The sequence below is a fragment of the Cottoperca gobio genome, chromosome 5 (genome assembly GCF_900634415.1).
Source record: "Cottoperca gobio chromosome 5, fCotGob3.1, whole genome shotgun sequence".
Taxonomy (NCBI): Eukaryota; Metazoa; Chordata; class Actinopteri; order Perciformes; family Bovichtidae; genus Cottoperca; species Cottoperca gobio.
This window is the reverse complement of record NC_041359.1, coordinates 21,499,065-21,520,573: the sequence shown is the minus strand read 5'-3', so window position 1 is coordinate 21,520,573 and position 21,509 is coordinate 21,499,065. Positions and strand designations below refer to the sequence as shown.

At 41.1% G+C, this 21,509-nt stretch overlaps 1 protein-coding gene across 1 annotated transcript in view; it reads left to right on the top strand.

The window, feature by feature from the left end:
- necab3 (N-terminal EF-hand calcium binding protein 3) overlaps positions 1–21,509 on the top strand; it is a 34,905-nt gene extending 13,396 nt beyond the window's left edge. The window contains exons 3-13 of the mRNA XM_029430875.1: positions 2,211–2,319; positions 4,186–4,211; positions 5,606–5,703; positions 7,272–7,408; positions 9,908–10,029; positions 10,492–10,571; positions 12,789–12,842; positions 16,114–16,226; positions 16,681–16,758; positions 17,731–17,822; positions 20,387–21,509. Of these exons, the coding sequence (XP_029286735.1) occupies positions 2,211–2,319; positions 4,186–4,211; positions 5,606–5,703; positions 7,272–7,408; positions 9,908–10,029; positions 10,492–10,571; positions 12,789–12,842; positions 16,114–16,226; positions 16,681–16,758; positions 17,731–17,822; positions 20,387–20,415 (938 nt within the window). The 3' untranslated portion in view covers positions 20,416–21,509. The remainder of the gene's footprint in view (positions 1–2,210; positions 2,320–4,185; positions 4,212–5,605; positions 5,704–7,271; positions 7,409–9,907; positions 10,030–10,491; positions 10,572–12,788; positions 12,843–16,113; positions 16,227–16,680; positions 16,759–17,730; positions 17,823–20,386) is intronic.

The following is a 21,509-nucleotide window of genomic DNA, read 5'->3' as shown; positions in this document are numbered from 1 at the left end:
CTTTGTGACTCTGACAGGGAAACAGAGGCACAGAGCCAAATTGGAAACATTTGTTCAAAGTCATGTTGTCAGTTTGATCATGGTCTCTGAGAGTAGGAAGAAGAAAAAAAAAACCTATAGAGAATTGGAGGAAGATAAGAAGCATTCAAAAGTAAGGAGGTGGCGAGTGGCCGTGCATCGTCTCGGTAAGCACTTTACACATTCTGATCGGAGGTAATGAGGAGCTGTGTCAAAGAGGCTGCGGCTGAGCAGATGGTCTCCAAGCTTGTCCTTGAGTTTTCAACTCTGTTGAGTCAGCCAACTGGAACTTTTCTCATTTTACCTTGTCTTTGGGCCATTATTTGGGGAGATTACTCAATGGGGTTATGACGCCAACAATCATCATGCACTGAGAAGACAGAAAGATGAGTTGTGATAGTTATTTTATGGGTGCACGAATGACATGGCTGGAGGGCTTTTGTTTGTCTGACCCTCTGTGACAAAGCCTGTAGTCTGTTGTGCCCGATTCAACAAATACAGTTTTACTAATTTTGTCTGCCTGCCATCTTGGCTGCATTTCATCACTCTGGCCAATCCGGAGCATCTTCAAATTGACTGACTGAGTGCCAAACTTTCTACTTCTGACCGCGTGTCTGTCGTGGCTCAGGAACGTTCTGCAAAGACACCAATCAATCTGTTGGTGTGGACGCTTTTTATGAAGATTAAAACATCTAGAAGTTTTTTTTTCTGGCAGGCGAACTGTTGACCGATATGTGTAATCTGTGCCAGTAGACAGATTGACAGCAGGCTCACCAAGGAGCACTTCTTCACAGATATTTATTTTCCGTTATTGATTTTTTCTGAGCATTGTCTGTCGCAACAAGCTGTGTTCACAGTTAACTCGTTTGAGGAGAAATAGAAAAGTCCAATCTGCTGATAATATGTTTCTCCTTCCATTTCAAAGTTAGTTAGATTGTTTTTTTTTGTATTTCTGCAGTTTTTGTAGTAATGATGTAGTGATGAGGAGTTTTATACATACAGCATAATGTTGAGGCTTTTATGTTAGAGTGCATGCCACCAATCTGAACTGTAACATGTACGCTTAAACAATTGGACAGAAAATAACATGGATTTTAAAATTTTAAAATGTCAACGTTATATGAAAAAAAATCAGTTTTTTGACAAAAACTATCTGAATATTTATTAGAAATGGTAATAATCAGTTACAATGTGGAACTGAACTCCAGAGCAAGAGTAGAATGGTAGAAGAAACAAGGTAGAAAGGATTTATATGAAGCCAAATAACTTATTCACACTAAATCCATCCAGTTGTCAGACCAGAAACATATTAGATTATGTTATGTAGATTAGAAATAGATTAATATTATTTTTTGAATCCATTACATAATGTAACCGTGATTCTCTGAGACGCTTCTCAGAGATCTGTGCCATCCAAATGTTGAGCAATGAGGTTGAGATACACAGGTGCTTTAATGTGTTGAGCATCTCAGCTGGTTGTCTTTTACAGTAATCAATCCTTCCCTTCTCAGGGCCACATCCGCCAGCTCCAACTGGGGGATCCCGAGGCGTTCCCAGGCCAGTGAGGAGATATAATCTCTCCACCGAGTCCTGGGTCTACCCCGGGGTCTCCTCCCAGCTGGACGTGCCTGGAACACCTCCCTAGGGAGGCGCCCAGGTGGCATCCTTACTAGATGCCCGAACCATCTCAACTGGCTCCTTTCAACGTAAAGGAGCAGCGGCTCTACTCCGAGTCTCTCACGGATGGCTGAGCTTCTCACTCTATCTCTAAGGGAGACGCCAGCCAACCGTCTGAGAAAACCCATTTCGGCCGCTTGTACCCGTGATCTCGTACCGCCCCCGCTGCTCCGATTCTCCGGCCAATCTCTCGCTCCATCGTCCCCTCACTCCCGAACAAAACCCCGAGGTACTTGAACTCTTTCACTTGGGGTAAGGGCTGATTCCCTACCCGGAGTTGCGAACCGATCCAGTGATTGCTGAAGGTCACAGACCGATGATGCCATAAGGACCACATCATCTGCAAAGAGCAGCGATGAGATCCTCAGGCCACCGAGCTGCAACCCCTCTCCTCCACGACTACGCCTCGATATCCTTACTGCCGAGTGTCCGGACACAACTCTCGCTTTGGGCTTTGTTATTATGCAGTTGTTATTTCTGTAATGATGTAGACCTATGCGTCCTCTGTGTTTCAGATGATGGCAAGCTGTCATTCGAAGAGTTCAATGTTTACTTTGCGGATGGGATTCTGACTACTGAGGAGCTACAGGAGCTTTTCTATTCCATAGATGGTCGACAAAATAAGTGAGTTTCTTTTTTTTGGTTCTGATTTGAATCTCTCATGGGGAAAAATGACTAATATTTATTTTGTCATTTATTTTTGTAAGGCGCTATATTGAACATGTGCCTTCCACAGTTAGAAAGAAGCAGGAAAAAAAAGTCCGAACAGCAAGTGTTTGAAGCTTACGGGCACAGTTAATGTGTTCCTCTCAAGTCATCAGTTACAGTCTAAATGTCTCACAGCTGGAGGGTGGTCTTCTGTTAAAGTGAGCCCTGCAGCCAAACTCAAGCAGGCTGAATTAATGTTTACCCCCTTCCTTTGGACATGAAATACTGTGGACTACAGCAGACACTTGAAAACCTACTCGAAAATGCAATCAACGAAATCCGCCTGAGGGTTGCTGCTGAAATCACTCGTCTGTAGAGAATGTTAAACTCCCAGCAGCCACAGAGGAAAAGCCCATGTCTCCCCTGTCGTGGTATAATCTTTTTTTCCCTACCCACTTGTTCTCATTGGAGGGCTAAGCAGGACTGTCTAACTCGGTTGTCAAACCATGTGTTTAGCTCAGGTAAAATAATGAATTCTTTGTGAAGTCTCCGTGTTAATCTCACGGGATAGCACTGGCAAGTATAAACAAACCCACGCATACGCGCACAAACGCATCGAGATGCATTGATTAATTTACCTTGTAAGAAGTTTTTCTTTTGTGTATCCAACCAATTATATTGAGTATAGTGTTGTGCTACAAAAACAACTCAACTCTTCTATCACTGTGTGATAAATTGCTCTTGGGCATGCTGTTACGCAGGGACTGTCACTGATGTGACACAGCAGCCCTCAGACCTGTCTAACCACACTCCAAGCTTTGAGGCAGTTGGCACGAACAGAGCCCTGATGTCTAATTAAAGCGCTTGCTTGTTCTGAATAACAGTACTATTATATAATATCGCTTTTCAAACAAAAGCATTTCCAGGCTTTGGTGATTATATTTGAAGTCCCACAGCACATATACAATATTCCCTCTCAGCTGAAGAAATTGAAAAAGATTAATAATCTGTTTTGTCATTGTAATGGTAACCTGCAAGACATAAGTGTGGGAACTGAGAAAAAGACAAGCATTGTTTTGTCCACACACGCTGTGTGAGTTTGTTAATAACACCAGCCATTAAGCAGCTTGACTTATGGTCTGCATCAGACAGTGAATATGACCTGGAAAATATAATTAAACCAACAGGGGAACTTCTTATATAGTAATCAGAATCAGAAATCCTTTATTAGTCCCACGACGGGGACATTTACCGTGTTACAGCAAAAGAACAAGAAAGTAAAGTGGCAAGTACACAATTAAATAGAATAAAATACAGTAACAATAGTATAAGTACAGAGTCATTGATAACAAGTTGTAAGAGTGAATATTGTACATGACAGTGATAATTGCAGAAGTTATAAAAAGTGAATATTGCACATGACAGTCGACAGAATTGTGCCGCCTTTACCAAACTGAGAACAATTTAGCCACTGTAATCATTTCTGCCAAGACTGCTTAACAAAGGAGTATCAATTTCAATGATTTTACTAAAGTGGAGTTATTTCAAAAGAAAAGGCACACACAACCGTATCAACATGCTTCTCCATCAAGAAAACTCCACGCAGAAAATAATATGTAAGCTTGCCTTGGGGTTATTATACACTTAAGTTTTGCTGATTTGTGTGGTTCAAACGCTGTCGTCTTATCTGTGTGTCTTCCTCGGGCTGACGCTGTACTATTCACAAAGTTCAGAGCCACATTATCTATCTAGCAGACATGAAGAGCAGCATGACTTTGAATTTCCCTAATTAACTTTCTCAATACAATCCCTATTTATCTCCTCTTATGTTCCACCCTGCAGCAATCTGGACACTGACAAGCTATCAGGTTGGTGGCAAAGTGCTTTGTCTGATTTAATGCATCACAGTCCTTTCATTTCCACAGAACTGCTGTATTTAGAATTCACCAACCGGTGATTGTCTTATTTGTAGGTCTAAATATTTAAGTGATTAGTAGCACAGAAAAAAACACTTTAAAGAATTGTGCTTATTCGCTTTCTTGCATATAGTTAGATGAGAAGATCGACTGGAGAGGATTAGCTTAGTTTAGCATGAAGACTGGAAACAGACAGCTCAACATTACAACGTTAGACATAAGATGTGTCGTCTGAACATGTCGCATGGCAAACAGCTGCACAATATCACACGGTAATTGGCCGACTGTGCGGAAAAAGGAAGTGGGTGTGAATGACATTTTCAGGGAAGTTACAGAAATTGTCAGACACCTTTTGAAAAACGTCTAAATATTCCTTTAAATCCTCTTTGTTCTTTAGATATGTTTTGTATTGTAATATGCTCCAACCAACAACACAGACAACATCCATCTACAACACTGATTTTAATCTGTTAATAAGAAGATAAAAACCTGGCACAGATCTATTGATATATATTTTTTAATCATCTTACAAATATGCCTGTGTGTTTTAGGTGCTTCAACTTTAACAGACATCGATAGAAACAACAAGTCTTTCTCTATTGATATATATTTTTTAACCATCTTAAAAATATGCACGTGTGTCAGATGGCCTGAATAAAGTGAAGAAATAGGGCAGAGACCTGTAAATACCAGTCGTACCCAAAATAAAACATCTGCATAATTTATTGAATGGCATCTTTTCCATCTGACGTCAACAGATTGTTTTCCATGACTAAATGTTCCACTTGTAGATTAAGGTCACTGACCAGTCATGGCGTTGTCTTAAAATGCAGGTGGATTTAATAACTTAAAGTACAAAGAGTGTGAAAGGTGCTTCTGATCCATTAACCTTGGATCTGTTTGCACTCTTAGGCTATAGTCAAACATTTTTGTAATTAAGAGCCAAGAACTAATTAAGATTGAAGTCTTTCTCTGCTTTACTGATCTGGTTTGAAGCTCTTTGCCCACACATCCTTTTACTTTTATTAATTAAAATATTACTTTTTTTTCAGTTCTGTGAACTCCTTTAATTGTGACATAAATGTGTGTGTAGGAGTATATTTGTCATTATGCTTTATCTGGTAACTGGCTCCTTTCACCACCTGTACGCAGTATTACAAGTGGACTTGTTTAAAAGTAAACGTGGATATTTCTAACTATTTCTAAAATATCTACTCTTTTCATGGTCTTCTTTAATTGGAATCTGTCGGATAAGTGTTTGTCTCCAACTTTCAGGTGTCAAAAATAAACGTTTGACTCTTTTGACATTACAATGACACTGACATTTTATTTTCTATTTCTATTAGATTATTTTTCTCAGCACCTGGGGGAGTATCTCAATGTACTTTCAGCTCTGGAGAGCCTGAATGTTGCCATTTTAAAGGCAATGGATAAAACTAAAGAGGTAAGTCGTGTTTTATGTGAACTTGGCTTAAATCAAGCTTCTGTTGTAAAATACATCATGCTGAGTGAAGACAAGTAGATGTTGAAACTCACACACACAGATTAGTTTTGTGCTGATAGGAACCACTGGCATGCACACGAGCCAATGCTGCACTAAGTCTCCCAAAAGTGATGAGTCAACAAATAAGGAATACAATTCTTTAGCCACACACATTTATATTACTTACCATTGTATTATGCTTACTTTTAAATACATAGTCATTCCTTTAAATAGAAGCATAGGCCTACAATGGTTGACATTGTGGGAAAACACTTATTACACAAGATGTTTCATGTAGGCCCTATGTGCTGTATAAAGCTACAGCCAAGGTTAGCTTAACTTAGCACAAAACAACAAGACACAGCTACAGCTAGCATCGTTCTGTTCAGTTGTAACAAACTCTGCTTATCAACCACCTAGAGCTCACTATTATTCAATACATGTGAGATATAACATGGCCATTTGTTATATTAGAAGGCAAACATTGTTGCTTTGGGACACAGTCAGGCTAGCTGACTCACAACTGTTTTCAGTTGTTGTGCTACGCTAAGCTAACAGGCTGTTGGTGGGAGCCTCATATGTGCAGTTTTGAGAGTGGTATCAGTCTTCTCATCTAACTTGCAGCAAAAAGGCGACTAAGCGTAGTTCCCAAAATGTAGAACTGTTCCTTTAATCATAGGATTAGTTTTCACCTAGTAGGATAAAAAACATATATCACAGTTGGTCCAGAGTGAGATATTCATTAGCATGTAGCTCAACGTTGGAGACTTGTCAGCTCTGTATTTTTGATATATTATTTTGTATTTTAAGTATTTCTTTACATTTGAATCATGTTACTACTTCAGAAAACTATTCACTTAATATTCCGAATGTTCCAGTGTGTTTACCAAAAACCCCAAAGAAGTATAACATTTTGCTCCCCAGTCAATGCGTTATTTAGTTAAAATGTAATTAAGACATTTTAAAATCGCCTCAATACTTTTTTAAGGAAACAACCTTGAATCCTGTCTTAATTAGATCACCTTGTTCCTCTGGTCTGGCTCTTCTTTAAAGCTGTCGGACAATTCCATGGAGGATTGTGCAATCGCTAGTTAGCAGCTGTGGTCTATCACAGTACTCTGGACTGCGAAGTCCAAAATGCATTTTCAGTATCGGCTATTTGTCATTTTAAGTTTGAACAAAGAGCTGCTGCACTGTTACTTCATTAGCACATTTTGTGAATAACACTCTTTTGAGAGTGCGTAATCATGTTTGTGTTGGGGGACTGAAGCAGGAATTATGTTACCTATTAAAGTTCTTCCGCCTTTGAATTGGGATATGCGGTACTGAATAATGTATGTGTTCAGAGAATTAATTAGCCCATTTAATTGCCGCTGTCACACAGTTCACAAGTGCCTGTTGTTGTTTTACAGAAGCTATCAAATCATCTCTCCATCTCCATGCGGGCTGTATCGTGGCTCTGAGATGAGATCTGTTTGAGCTTTATGTGCTGTAACCTCTCTGTCTGTGTGTCGCTCTCTTTCTTTCAGGAGTACCTGGGTTCCAGTGTGTTGGGCCAGTTTGTCACCAGGTTCATGCTAAGAGAGACATCCAGTCAGCTACTGTCCCTACAGAGATCCCTGCAGTGTGCCATGGAGGCTGTTGAAGAGCAGAGCAGCCCTGCCCCGTAAGTACTGACACTGACATATTCCAAGGCACTATAATGTTTTTCACAACGACATGGCCATGAGGAATGAAGATAAATGGTGAAAGCTAAAGTGCTGTGAAAATGGTCGGCAAACGCTGTTTTGTTTTAATGTGTGTACCATAACAAGGGCTTGTTTATTTACAGTCATATGTCTTCCTGTTTCCCTTTTCTAGTGACGAATACGACCTGCTGGTATTGAGAGTTATTTCCTCTAACGCAGACTCAGAATGTACGCACTAGTTTGTCGTTGGCTATAGTCTTTGCAATGCCAGACCATAATCAGAAAAGCAAAAATACTATACTTTATTCTACTACAACATATTATCAAAAGTGCTGCAGGAAAGCAGTCCAATAATGAATAGCAGCACGACCTCTATGCTATTAAAAATGAAAATGTTGTCAGTGAAGTCAGCGTTGATCTACGCAGAAAGGAAATTCAACTAATCAGTGTTACATCAAAGGCCCTTCTTTCTTTCAGCACAAAACTTTGAATCTGCTACATTCTAACAGTAATTCAAACAGTTGCTTCACTAATAGGCAGACTGCTTGAAATTCAATGTTTCTGTCAAAGAGCCGAGCGCTTTTATTAAATGTAAATGGAACTCATAGAATAAAAACAGCTTCAAAGTGCTTTCACCAATTTCGCTAATTTCTGCATTGAAAACAAAGAACTTTTCTCTATACATTGTGGTATACAGAGGTTTCTGCATTTCTTTGATGCGAGAAACAATCCGTCAAGGACATTTAATAAACAAAAATCTATCTCAACACAGGTCAATGTCATAACAAATGGCTTTCAAACACTTTCAGCTGACTGCTAACATTTGAAATAACAAGGATACTTTCCCCGCTCTTCGTGCCTACCCAATTTGGCAGCTTGCAGCTGAGGATGTCTGCGACACTGTGTCAGGGCCCAGCTCTCCTCTCTCCCCTCTGGGTGCCACACTGGTATTATTGGAAATAATGGAGTGATTATAACCAAGGTGAATTATTGAGAGGGGACTAAGGGAGACAGAGGGGACAGAGCAGAAGGAGAAATGATTATATGGGTGGCATTGAAATACAGGACAAGTGAGTCATGGAGAAAGAGAAAGCAAGTAAAAATGAATACAAAAATGAAATGAATTACAGAATGGCGCAGTATGGCGGAGATAAATGGAAAAAAGGCGAGAGGAGGCGTGCAGAAGGACGTGATCAGTGTCGTTTTGGCCACAAATAACTCATTTAGGATTGTGCAAACAGGTATTTTTAACAATATAGATTTTGTAAGGAGAATGAGGGAGTGTGTGAGTGCTGGGCTGAATTAGAGATCTACTGTATTGAGTTGGCAACAAACAGCTTATTCTTCTCTCCTCTGCTTCCCTGCAGTGGATGTATGGCTGTTACAGTGGCCTTTGGGCTTCAGGCTGTTCTCAGCATGAGAACCTCCTAGCAATGCGCTCCCTCTGCGCTGTCAGCGTGATGCTGCGTACACACACACTCACACTCTCACACACACACACACACACACACATTATGACATGCACACACAATGACACAACAAAAGGAGGTAGAGAGACACACTGACAAGCACAAACAAATGTCTGTGTGTGTGTGTGTGTGTGTGTGTGTGTGTGTGTGTGTGTGTGTGTGTGTGTGTGTGTGTGTGTGTGTGTGTGTGTGTGTGTTTGCATGTGTGTAAACATTTAGGTGTGTAAGTGCAAGGGTCCATTTTGCTTAAAAACCAGCCTGTGGGTTAATTATCTGTGTATCTGGCCCTCCTCCCCCTCTATTCTGGACACTTTTTTATTCTGCTTCTTGGGTCTCTGCGCGCATCTCTCTCTCTGCTGTCTCTCGAGGCATTCTCGCGCGCGCGCGTGGGGAGCGAGGGCGCGCGCAAACGCGCACGGCTCGCGAGCGGGCGCGCGCGATAGGAGCGCGCGAGTAGCGGCGAGCTCGCTGAGCGGCGCTCCGTGCGCGCGAGCGCGAGGCGGCGCGAGCATACTGCTCGCGTACTGAGTGGCTAGCTCTCGCTCACTATCCTGATCTCGCTCTCTTGCGCGTCGCGCCTCTCCCACGCTCTCTCGCTTCTCTCTCTCTCTATCTCTCTTTCTCTCGTCGATATCTCCTTATCTCTCTCGCTATCTCTCTATCTCTTTCTCTCTCTCTCTCTCTCTCTCTCTCTCTCTCTCTCTCTCTCTCTCTCTCTCTCTCTCTCTCTCTCTCTCTCAGACATTGACCTATCTCAGTTTCTGATTTAAATCAATTATTAATGCATCCTTCCTTACCTCTATCTGCTTTTCTCTTGCACCCTCTCTCCCTATTTTCTCTCTTTCCTTCTTAGCTTTATTCCATTTCCATTTCCATTCCCCCGTGTGGGTACCTCTGTCCGCCATATCTTCAGTTTCTGTTGTATTTCCTTTCCCCCACACCCCTCTGACAGTTGCTGTCTTTCTCCCTGATGTTTGTCTCCCTGGGTCTCCACTGCTGTCATGACAGGAGAGAGGTAAAGGCACCGGAGCTGACAGCAGTACAGAGGAATGGTAGGCGGTGTGGTCGCAGGATCCATAATAACCTGTCCATGTCCCCATCAGACCCCTGCTCTAGCATCCTGACCACGGGTAAGAGGAATATCATATTGTATAAAAAACTAAAAAATATTATTAGCCTCAACAACTATGTGTCTTGTAAGAATGTATAACAGCAGGGTGGTTTATGTGGGATTGACTCAAAATAAACTGAAACATGTCACCGAGTGCAACTATGTGTCTGTTTTTAAACTCCAAGTTAAATTAAATTGCATTTTTGTCTGTACGGTACAACTTTTCTTTCACCTATAGCTAATATTGACATTTTCTCAAGACAATTATTTGTAATTATTTCTAAATGGGAAGAGATATGCCCTTGTCAATCACATAAAGGAAACTCTTAGCTGTCTTCCAACTACAAAGTATTTATAAATACTATAAAACATAGACTGCTGTATGTTTTACTGCTACTGAATTTACTCAAATCCAGTCAGAAGTACGCACATTTACATTGTTGTTGCTCATTCTGAAGATTGAATGTTGTTTTGCCTCCAGGTGTGTGCATGGAAGATGGAGAGAACTGGTGCTCTCAAATCAACAGGCTGCAGCTGCTGCTGGATAAACTGGAGTGTCAGGTTTGAAACTGTCCTTCTGTATATTTGTATTCTGTATATACAAATTATACCTGAAAGGTTAGGAAAATATGAGCTTTACTATTTTAACCCTCTGGTCCCCCCATGGGAAATCCTTTATTAGTCCCACAATGGGAAAATGTTCTATTATAATTAAATAGAATGAAATAGAGTAAAAAGTTGAATAAGCACAAAGTAATAACAAAGGCTGTGTGTTTGTTGTGATGTCACACGCCTGCCACCACATTTTTAAAAGCATTTTTACTATTAAATAACACGTAACAATAGTAATGCATTAGCTATTTCAACATTTTGGTGCACAGAAGTGTTAAGACTACACAGCTGGGCTACACACACACACAGCACTGCAGGTTGTGCACATCTCTTTAGCAATTAAACACAATAAACCTGCCTGCCAGGCGACGTTTATACAACTGCTAGATCACTTACGACAGATGGATTTCACTTGAATGGTTCAATGTTCCGTTTTCATCCTCACGTCTGTGACAAGGTGTCAGCTTAGTGCTTTGGATGCTTAAAGCCGTGATATGGATGATGACAGCTGGCTTGAACACGGCAATTGTGTGTTTTCAGGTCTTATAAACTGTCTACTGTGTAAAATATTGTAAATTTCTATTCAACGTTACACCGACAGCATAATTCAGAACATGTTTATGTGTGTTTGTGATGATGGAAAGAGCAAAGCTTGCACCAACAGCATGTAAAAACAGTCACCTCGCTACCTCTCATTTCTCATTCTGTATGCTGTGACCCATTCTTGCTTCCACGTCTCAAATCTGTCACACTCTCCCGCCACATCTTCTGCTCCATCTCCTTCTCTCATCCTCTGTTCCATCTCATTCTCTCATCTTCTGCTCCATCTCCTTCTCTCATCTTCTGCTCCATCTCCTTCTCTCATCCTCTGTTCCATCTCATTCTCTCATCTTCTGCTCCATCTCCTTCTCTCATCTTCTGCTCCATCTCCTTCTCCGTCTGTTCTTTTCTTCATTAACGCCCGTTATTCCCATCTTTTGGATGTTCATTCTTCCTCTCCTTTCAGCCTCTCTCAAAGCATTTCTCTCTCTCTGGCCCTTGGTTCTGTCAGCCCACAGGGACTCTGAAGGCAATATCAAAGAAATTCATAACCTGCAGGATGTTCTGAGTGCAATATCCAACCCCACATTTCAATGTCACCATCATCACCCACACCGTCTATCGATCTCGCTCTCTTTCTCTGCTCTCTCAAATGCAGCAGAATTAGTTTTCTGCCTCTAAAGATTATGTTCCCTGTGTACAAACACACACACACACACACACACACACACACACACACACACACACACACACACACACACACACACACACACACTAGAACTATAACCTTTAAGACGGAAAGCTCATTCTGTGTTATTACATTTACTGTATTTCATTAGTCATAACATCATACATTTATGGACTACATGCTGTATATAGCCTGTAGATATGGTTAAAAGAAATAAATCATGTGTGGGTGAATTATATGTTTTCCACTTGTTGTTCTTGAAAAAGGAGATTTTTCATCTTCTCTCTGTAGCGGGACTTTACTCTCCTTTGAGGAACACAATGGTATTATGGAATGAATGAATGAATGGATGTAACCTTTATAGCCCTGTGGGGAATCTGTGGTCCACAACGGCCTTTTAAAAATGTCAAAGCACACATTAACTCATCAGATACCATATAGCAGAGAAAAAGGGAAAAATACAATACAGTAACAGCTGTGATTTTCATACTTAGTCGTTTTACTTTGCATACTTTTGTATACTTCTTTGTGCTTGCAGCCTGCAAACAGGTGCAAATAACTATGTGCAAATATGCTCAAAGCATCTTCAGTCCTTTTGTAACTTCTGTGTTGGTAGGATGTTTGCTAGTTATCTCAGACGTAGCTGATGTGTTAGCGTTGCAATCAAAACTAGAAAGGAACTCGTCTCACAATGTTAACACTGTTAAACGCTGTCAGCACTGTTGCTGTTGTTTGCAGTGTTCGCGTGGAGGCGATCACTCAATCGATAGATATGCTCTGAATTCCATATCGAGAACCTTTAAAATCACAAAGAATAAATTGCTTTATGAGAAATGATGCTCATACCCCTGACACCACTGACCTTTCTCTCCAGGATGTTTAACAAAGCCAAGAACTTCTTCTCCATATATTCATATTTGATACCATTTTTGTTTCAGGGTCCGAAGTTGGAGCCACTGAAAGAGGATACGCTGGCCAGCACGTACAAGTCTGTGAGTCAGCACTGATTTAAGAATTGCACCTGGAATACTGACCTGAGTAAAGAAGCAGTGACTAAACATAGTGTTTTTATTGCAGGTAGAATTTATTGAGCTATTTTCATAGTTTTAAGTAGTATCGATTGTTGTCATTAAATAAGAAATCAGAAGCAGGTTTATTGCCAAGAGGGCTTTGTATGTATGTACAAGGAATATATCTTGATGTTTGGTGCATAACGATAAACATAGTAAGAGAAAATAAAAGACACAAGCAAAGTACTGCAGAAACTAAATAAATGAAATAAAATGTAATAAATATGTGTTTTAATAATGACGAGATGAACGGTTTTGTGCAGGAATGTGCAAACAGTATAACTGTAAACAGTTAGTGATCACTGTGGTGCATGGCTTACACACACACCGCTTTAACTAAATGTAAACATCTTGCTCATTACAACACTAAATGTTAAATGTTATGGACTAAAGATGATGCACTTGAGAGGTGAGAGTGCCCGTGACATATTGTTACGGGTAAACTATGGTATTTATACCATCAATAGTGAAGTGAATATCTGAAAAAGAAAAAAAGGAAAACTATAGAGAGAGTGATGTTTTGCTTTCTCTGTGTCTTTTTACCGGGGTGGTGGTTTCCCCTATTTAAAAAGGGGGACCAGAGAGTGTGTGCCAACTACAGGGGTATCACACTTCTCAGCCTCCCTGGTAAAGTCTACTCCAAGGTACTGGAAAGGAGGGTTCGGCCGGTAGTCGAACCTCTGATTGAAGAGGAACAATGCGGATTCCGTCCTGGTCGTGGAACAACGGACCAACTCTTCACTCTCGCAAGGATCCTGGAGGGGGCCTGGGAGTACGCCCATCCGGTCTACATGTGTTTTGTGGATCTGGAGAAGGCGTATGACCGGGTCCCCCGGGTGATACTGTGGGAGGTGCTGCGGGAGTATGGGGTGAGGGGGTCACTTTTGAGGGCCATCCAATCCCTGTACGCCCAAAGCGAGAGTTGTGTCCGGATACTCGGCAGTAAGTCGGACTCGTTTCCCGTGAATGTTGGCCTGCGCCAGGGCTGCGCTTTATCACCAATCCTGTTCGTGATTTTCATGGATAGGATATCGAGGCGTAGTCGTGGAGGAGAGGGGTTGCAATTCGGTGACCTGAGGATCTCATCGCTGCTCTTTGCAGATGATGTGGTCCTTATGGCATCATCGGTCTGTGACCTTCAACAGTCACTGGATCGGTTCGCAGCCGAGTGTGAAGCGGTTGGGATGAGGATCAGCACCTCCAAATCTGAGGCCATGGCTCTCAGCAGGAAACCGGTGGATTGCCTACTCCGGGTAGGGAATGAGCCATTACCCCAAGTGAAGGAGTTCAAGTACCTCGGGGTCTTGTTCGCGAGTGAGGGGACAATGGAGCGAGAGATTGGCCGGAGAATCGGAGCAGCGGGGGCGGTACTGCAGTCGCTTTACCGCACCGTTGTGACGAAAAGAGAGCTGAGCCAGAAGGCAAAGCTCTCAATCTACCAGTCGATCTTCGTTCCTACCCTCACCTATGGTCATGAAGGCTGGGTCATGACCGAAAGAACGAGATCACGGGTACAAGCGGCCGAAATGGGTTTTCTCAGACGGGTGGCTGGCGTCTCCCTTAGAGATAGGGTGAGAAGCTCAGCCATCCGTGAGAGACTCGGAGTAGAGCCGCTGCTCCTTTACGTTGAAAGGAGCCAGTTGAGGTGGTTCGGGCATCTAGTAAGGATGCCACCTGGGCGCCTCCCTAGGGAGGTGTTCCAGGCACGTCCAGCTGGGAGGAGACCCCGGGGAAGACCCAGGACTCGGTGGAGAGATTATATCTCATCACTGGCCTGGGAACGCCTCAGGATCCCCCAGTCGGAGCTGGAGGATGTGGCCCGGAGAAGGGAAGATTGGGGTTCCTTACTGGAGCTGCTGCCCCCGCGACCCGATCCCGGATAAGCGGTAGACGATGGATGGATGGATGGATGTGTCTTTTATGATTTCATAGTAAGCCTTTAAAAGCAAAGAATATTGAAAAGCGACACTCAGACTATCCTTGTGACAAAGAGCTGACTGACCAAACACAAAACCCCTGACTTTGCATTTCAATGCACGATATAAACCACAATATTTAAAATTGTATTTTTTTTACCTGAATTACAAAATTGCAGTCTGGTCCTGCAGATTAAAATTGTGAGGTTTTGAAGTATCGACCTGTAAAGTTTCTGACAGCTAATCTTAAAGTCATTTTGTTTGCTTCTCAGAACACTGAACAATTCATATGTACCAATTACATTACAAGCATTACAAACTATATTCCATCCTCTCAAGAGATTTCAGAGAATGAAAACGAAACCTACGCACAACCAGTAGTGAAGATGACCAACCTTGAAAGGCAGATTCAAGTCGGGAAAAAATAAAAAGCCATTAAACAAGTTTGACTTTGTGCTGGTTGCGGCGGTGACTCACTCTTGCATTGAGTTGCTGAGAAAGTAAACAGAGCAGCAGGTTCACGCGAGGACGCTGAATCCCTGCAAGTTGTGGGGATGTTGCTCGTTAGCCATGCACATCAATCGATAAAGGAAAAAAAGATCCAAATAATCTTTTCTTTCTGTCAGGAGGTCCGTGCATTGATATGGAAAGCAGAGGATTTATGAAACATTTGGTTGATAAGATTAGACAGCTGTCACTACTCCACCGGCGCACTTCAAGAAAGTGTGAAAAAGAAAACTTACTGTGAGTGTACTTTTAATTGAGATGGAAAAACCTCCCAGCTGTGAGCGATGAGGGGGTCATGGCAACGCAGTTATTATGGTGCAGGTGTATTATCAGCCATCTGTTACGTAATCACTAAGTTTTTCACAGCTTAGAATTGACAAAAAGTCCTTGAACGTCACTTACTTTATGTTAGTGCCTCCGTCTTACTCACTCAGGCTTTCAGATGCGCTGACAGACAACACTGAACGTACTGACAAAGTGCCTGAAGTGAGAGCCGCACAGAGTGAGGTGACGCTTCATTATTTATATCTCATCTAGTGTGAGTGATAGTGAAATATGTCCCCATAGGAAAGTACAATCAGTTCCTCATCAAATGCTTCAAAAGTATCCATCTTGACATTATCTACACACGTCTGGACCTCAGGGGGTGATGTGAGCGTCCACACACACACACACACACACACACACACACAGGAAGACGCTCGTCTTCTTGGCAGTCAATGTGTCATCTCATCATTTGCCCGTCTCTGTCTCTGTCTCGCTGCCAACAGAACATCCTGCTGGTTCAGAGGCAGATGTCAGTGACCGATGAAAATCTGGACAACTTCCGGAAAGTTCTGAAGAGCTACATCGAAGCCACCGCAGCCCAGTCCGACAACCTGCAGTGAGTGTGTTGCCTGCTTTCAGACAAAGCAATATATCTTTTCAACATTGTGCCAGGCTCTGCTGCTCGGGCAGCTTCTTGAACATTGAGGCGATGTTGATTCAGGGGTTTGATTGCCAACTGACAAGTGAATAAACTGAGGGGCATGGATGGAGAACTACTGTTTAATGAAAAGTTTCCTTTAGCATTGCATCATCTATCAACCTTAAATATTATAGCAGCTTTTACGAGACCCCCAAACTGTGAGCAGCTTGATTGAAAATGAATTCAGTCGTTTTAATAACAACGTAATACTTCTGAGTTCACTTCTGTCGTCTGCTGTGTTTGAACTGACATCTCTCAAAACATAGATTGAAACTTCTTCATGTCATTTATATTTGCTGAGTGCAAACTCTCTTTCACTTTGTATCCTCTTCTTGCCCCACTCTGCTCTTCTTCTGCTTCCTGCTGTCAGTGTGTCCGTTCAGAAGCTCCCAGGAAAGTTGTGTTACATAATGCATGAGTTCTGGCAGGACCGCATCTCCTGGATGAGGTCAGTATGGTGTGTGTGTGTGTGTGTGTGTGTGTGTGTGTGTGTGTGTGTGTGTGTGTGAGTGTGTGTGTGTGTGTGTGTGTGTGTGTGTGTGTGTGTGTGTTGTTGCATATCAGATATTGGCAGACTGTTTGGCACTCTTAACTTTTGGTTGGAAATGTTCCCCACCAGTGAAGATGAGCAGATGGCCTATCTTTTAGGCTTTTACACACACACACACACACACACACACACACACACACACACGCTAAAACACATAAAATGGTATCTTTGTCGTATATCAATACATATATGAATCTGCACAGACCTGTTGTGTTTATTAAAAATGTGATTTCAATAAAAAAATATTATTTTAATGATATTTATGTTTTTTATTAGTAAAATAATTGCACACACAGTATAACAATTCACTATTAGTCAAAATACAGTTTTGACTTTCTGCTCTGAGAGGCAAGTGAGAAAATATATTGTGGTGATCTAAGAAGTTTTCTTTGTGACTTAAAAAAGAAAAGAAAATGTTTTTCAGAGGAAACCTTTCTGTCATTGTTTTCGGCTGTGAAACACGTATGGGGGGGGGGGAAATAAGTGTTTTGTCAAGATCATTTTTCTTTTTGTTCACATATGAAAGAAAGTCATTTATAAAACTGATGCTGGCAAAACTTTCCAAACTTTTTCTTTTTTTAAGAACTTTGAAAGATGATCCTTTGTTCACCTTTACACACTTTGGAGGGAACATTTTAGATCAGAAGAAATGGCTCACCATTTTCTTTTTTCTCACTCTCCAATGTCAGCATACAAAAAAAAATAAGCTGGCATTTGAAATCTCATTAAAAATCTATTTTTTTTATCTCCAGTGATAAACTCTCTACTTCAACATACAATTATTTTTGCTACATGTGACGCTCAGCTCTGATGTCCTCTGACCTTGTCTCTGTTTACCCTGTTTCGCTCCTTCGTTGTCTGTCTCTGTAGCTACCTGCAGTCCAACAGCAGTAAAGATTTCCAGCGCTGCGTCATCGACATGTTGGAGAATGCTGAAGTAGTTTCTACCATGTTGCTCCCAGGTTTGTATGTGTGTGTGTGTGTGTGTGTGTGTGTGTGTGTGTGTGTGTGTGTGTGTATAGTGATCAACACATGTACAATATGGCCAAACCTCCAAAATTGTGCAAGTTCTGACATTTTACTTTTACTTAATTGTTTCGTACAATTGTGCGTCTTTTAATCCTTTATCTCTTTTACATTGTGTTAATGTCTTCTTAAAAAAATATCCTGATTACTTTGTGATTTTTGTCATCAATGCGTTCGTATATGACTCAGCTAGAAACTCAGCTCAGCTGCTCATTGCCTCTGAGATGTGTCAATGTTCTGGTGTCTCGGTCGTTTGTCTTCATACTGTGCAGGGTCACTCAAACAGAGCCTTGCTTCTCCCCTGTGTTAACAGCAATTCCAAGTCTTTCGAAAACATATTTTATAAAAAGAAATAGCCTGGCTTGACAGTGGAATTGAATATATTAGCCACCCACAAGTATCCATGTCAGGGATGTGCCCCCATTCACCGCACATTACATGGCTTTGGAAATCCCTAACAACTTGGTATTCAGCATATCTCCGGTCATCTTAAGCCAACGCAGCAAAATGCAAAATGCAAAAGGCCCAGACATCCAGTGTAAACCACCATATACAATTTATTACATCATATATCATTATATTATGATGTGTGATATATATATATATATATATATATATATATAGTGTCACTCAAATATATATATAAATGATATATAAATTATATATATATATTATATATATTATTTATTATATATAAATTATATATAATATATATATATATTATTTATTATATATATATTATATATAATATTGTCCCATAATGCAAAGCAATAAAGGCGATACATATATTAGCCTAACAGCCTTTTTCCACATTAGCTAAGTGGTTCTGCTGGCCAACCAAAAGATAAGATTAGTTAATGTGGTTGCTGCGCCGTTCGTCACATTCAGCTGTTCATTGCATCAGTACATTAGGCTTGGATGTCTTTAGATATGTTAAGATGTACTAAAATCTCCCATCTGTGGAAATCGGGGGCGCGTCCAGAATTTCTTGGCCTCCTGTCAATGACTCACTTTGAGAATTTGGGTATTGAGCCTAAAGGTAGAAAATGTTTTCAAATCAGGCATTTACTGTAAAAAATATTGGATGTTTCTAAATAAATAAATGTCCAAGTGGGAATATTCTCTCCAAACACTCCGGGGCTACGTTCACACTGCCTGTTGAAATTGGGCCGGTTCTGCTGTTTCGCCCACATGGCACATTTCATATTTGTATTGTAAAAGTGTAAAAGGGGCAAAAAGACAGAATATCAAATTGATTGCCTTCTTTTAGACATATTTGCTTGTGGAAAATGTCCAGCAGGCGACTTTATACTTGACATTGTGACGCACATATCTTATTTTTCATAAATCACGTCATTACTTCCGCAAATCACTCCAGCCCAGGCTTCAACCATGACCTCTTCTCTCTCATCCTGACAATCGATTACTTTGTTGCACGCCTCTACATATGCTTCGGAAAGCAATAAGGTTAATTATTATTTGTGCCTCTTTGCTAAGTTTAAGTGTGTAGATAATATGTGGTTGTTTACTTCCACGTCTGTGACTCGCATGTACGCATGCTGACTGTCTCAGACACAAACTTAACAGTTGTGGTGTCAACACAGAAACTAAATATCGCTCACTTTTAAAAAGCAGGTGTAAACGGGTTGGGGAAAATAATGTGATGTTGGAAAATGGAAATATTTCCTTGTTCTTACTCAGCAGTATTAATTCTAGTTTAGAGTTTGTCTTCCTAATTATCTTGGGGTAAAGTTAATACGTTTTATAAAAGTTTATACGTTTTTTGACGACCAGTAGGGGAGATTGTACTCCTACTGTTGCTTCTTATTAAACAGCGTACGTGTTTGTATTGAGACGGGCCTGTTTTTCTCAAAGAGAGACATCATTAGTAAGTTACTTTGCTCTGAGTCTCAGATGAGTTTGGCTGCTGAGGATACAAGTGAGGCCGCAATGCACTGATTGGGAGAAACGGGGAGGATAGTTTATAAAGGCGCACGTCAGGAGTCGACTATAGAATCGTGGATAGAAAAATAAATAAAACACAACATTGTGCGGCTGTGTCAGCCGACTGCCTTAATTCTGTTTCTGTTCTGTTCACGAGGAGCTTTGCACCAGCAGCCAGGCGTTTTAAGTACATGGTTGTTTAATTACCCCTGAGAATCTGTGCACGGCTCAACAGAGTGCTACTCTTTGACTAGAAAGGTTACCGTTAAATCCTTCGCTTTGTATCTGCCCTGTGTTTGCTGCACTTTGACTTATGCTCCGTATCTATAAACCTGTTATGTTCCAAATGACGTAAATCAATTACACATTTATTTAATATTATTATTCGATTATAAATTGGAGAGAGAAAGAAATTGAGCCTAATAAAATGCATATTAGATGAATGACTTTTTAAACCTGACTGCTCTCCCAGGAGTCATACACTGAGTTATACAGTATTGGTGTGTGGTGACCTATCCGTCTCTGTGTGTGTGTGTGTGTGTGTGTGTTTCCTCAGCTTCCTGGTGGATAATGACTAACAACTAGCAACTGAATCCAGAATGTCACATCTACTGCCTACACTGTCACACGGACAAAGACACGCTGGCGCATCAACCCACCCACGCACGCACGCACACACACACACACATACGCACACACACACACACACACACACACACACACACACACACACACACACACACACACACACACACACACACACACACACACACACAGACAGAAGAATTCAAGAGGCATCCATGTGTTTGAAAGCAACAGGAGACAGAGACAATGACGCCATACAGCATTCTCCAGCAGCATCTTTAATCTTCCTCTGTCTGCGACTGCTCATTATTGTGCCGCTTATATCAATGCCGCCTATAGTCAATCTATTGACTTGAAAGTGACGGATTCTCCGCAATGCAAAAGCCTTTTATTCTCAAAACCCTGTCTCTTACTCGGCTGCCTCTCTCTTGCAGTGCTTGTCTTATATTATGCCAGTGGAGAACAACCAAAAAGACAATAGTGTAGGCTACTAGAGCAAATCCAATTTAATAAAAATGACTATTGCCAGTAGTGTTATTGTGCTTTTGATGAGTTGTTTACTGTTGAATACAACTAAATGGGAAGAAAAGCAGAGAGGATGAAGGGTTACTGCAGTGTAAACATGCATGCTGATGATTGTGGCCAAGAGCTTTCAGTAATAGCTCCTTTAAATCTTGGCTGTATATGCTGTATGATACTGTAGCACTGTTTTTCTTAGCTATCCTACTTTTATGTGCACAGAAAGTTAAAACAAGCTATTATCTAAAAAGCTACCCCTGCCCTGACATCTCTCTATTGCTAGATATACGAGTGCGCCGTTACTTATATTAGTTACATCTCTGAGACACACTCTTTGTCTCGAATGTAAATGTATCTCTAAAAGTGGGGACACTTTGTGAGGATATTTTAATTGTGTCACTAAGTGAGGAAGAGAAAATATATTTAATGTATTTATTTTGATCATGGTAGAGTTTATTTCATCTGTACATATGGAACTCGGATATATTAATATTTCTGTTGTGTTTTGGTTCAGTCATGTACCCCGACAATTGTAAACAAACGGGAAAGCAACTTTAATAAAATCATTAAAGCTA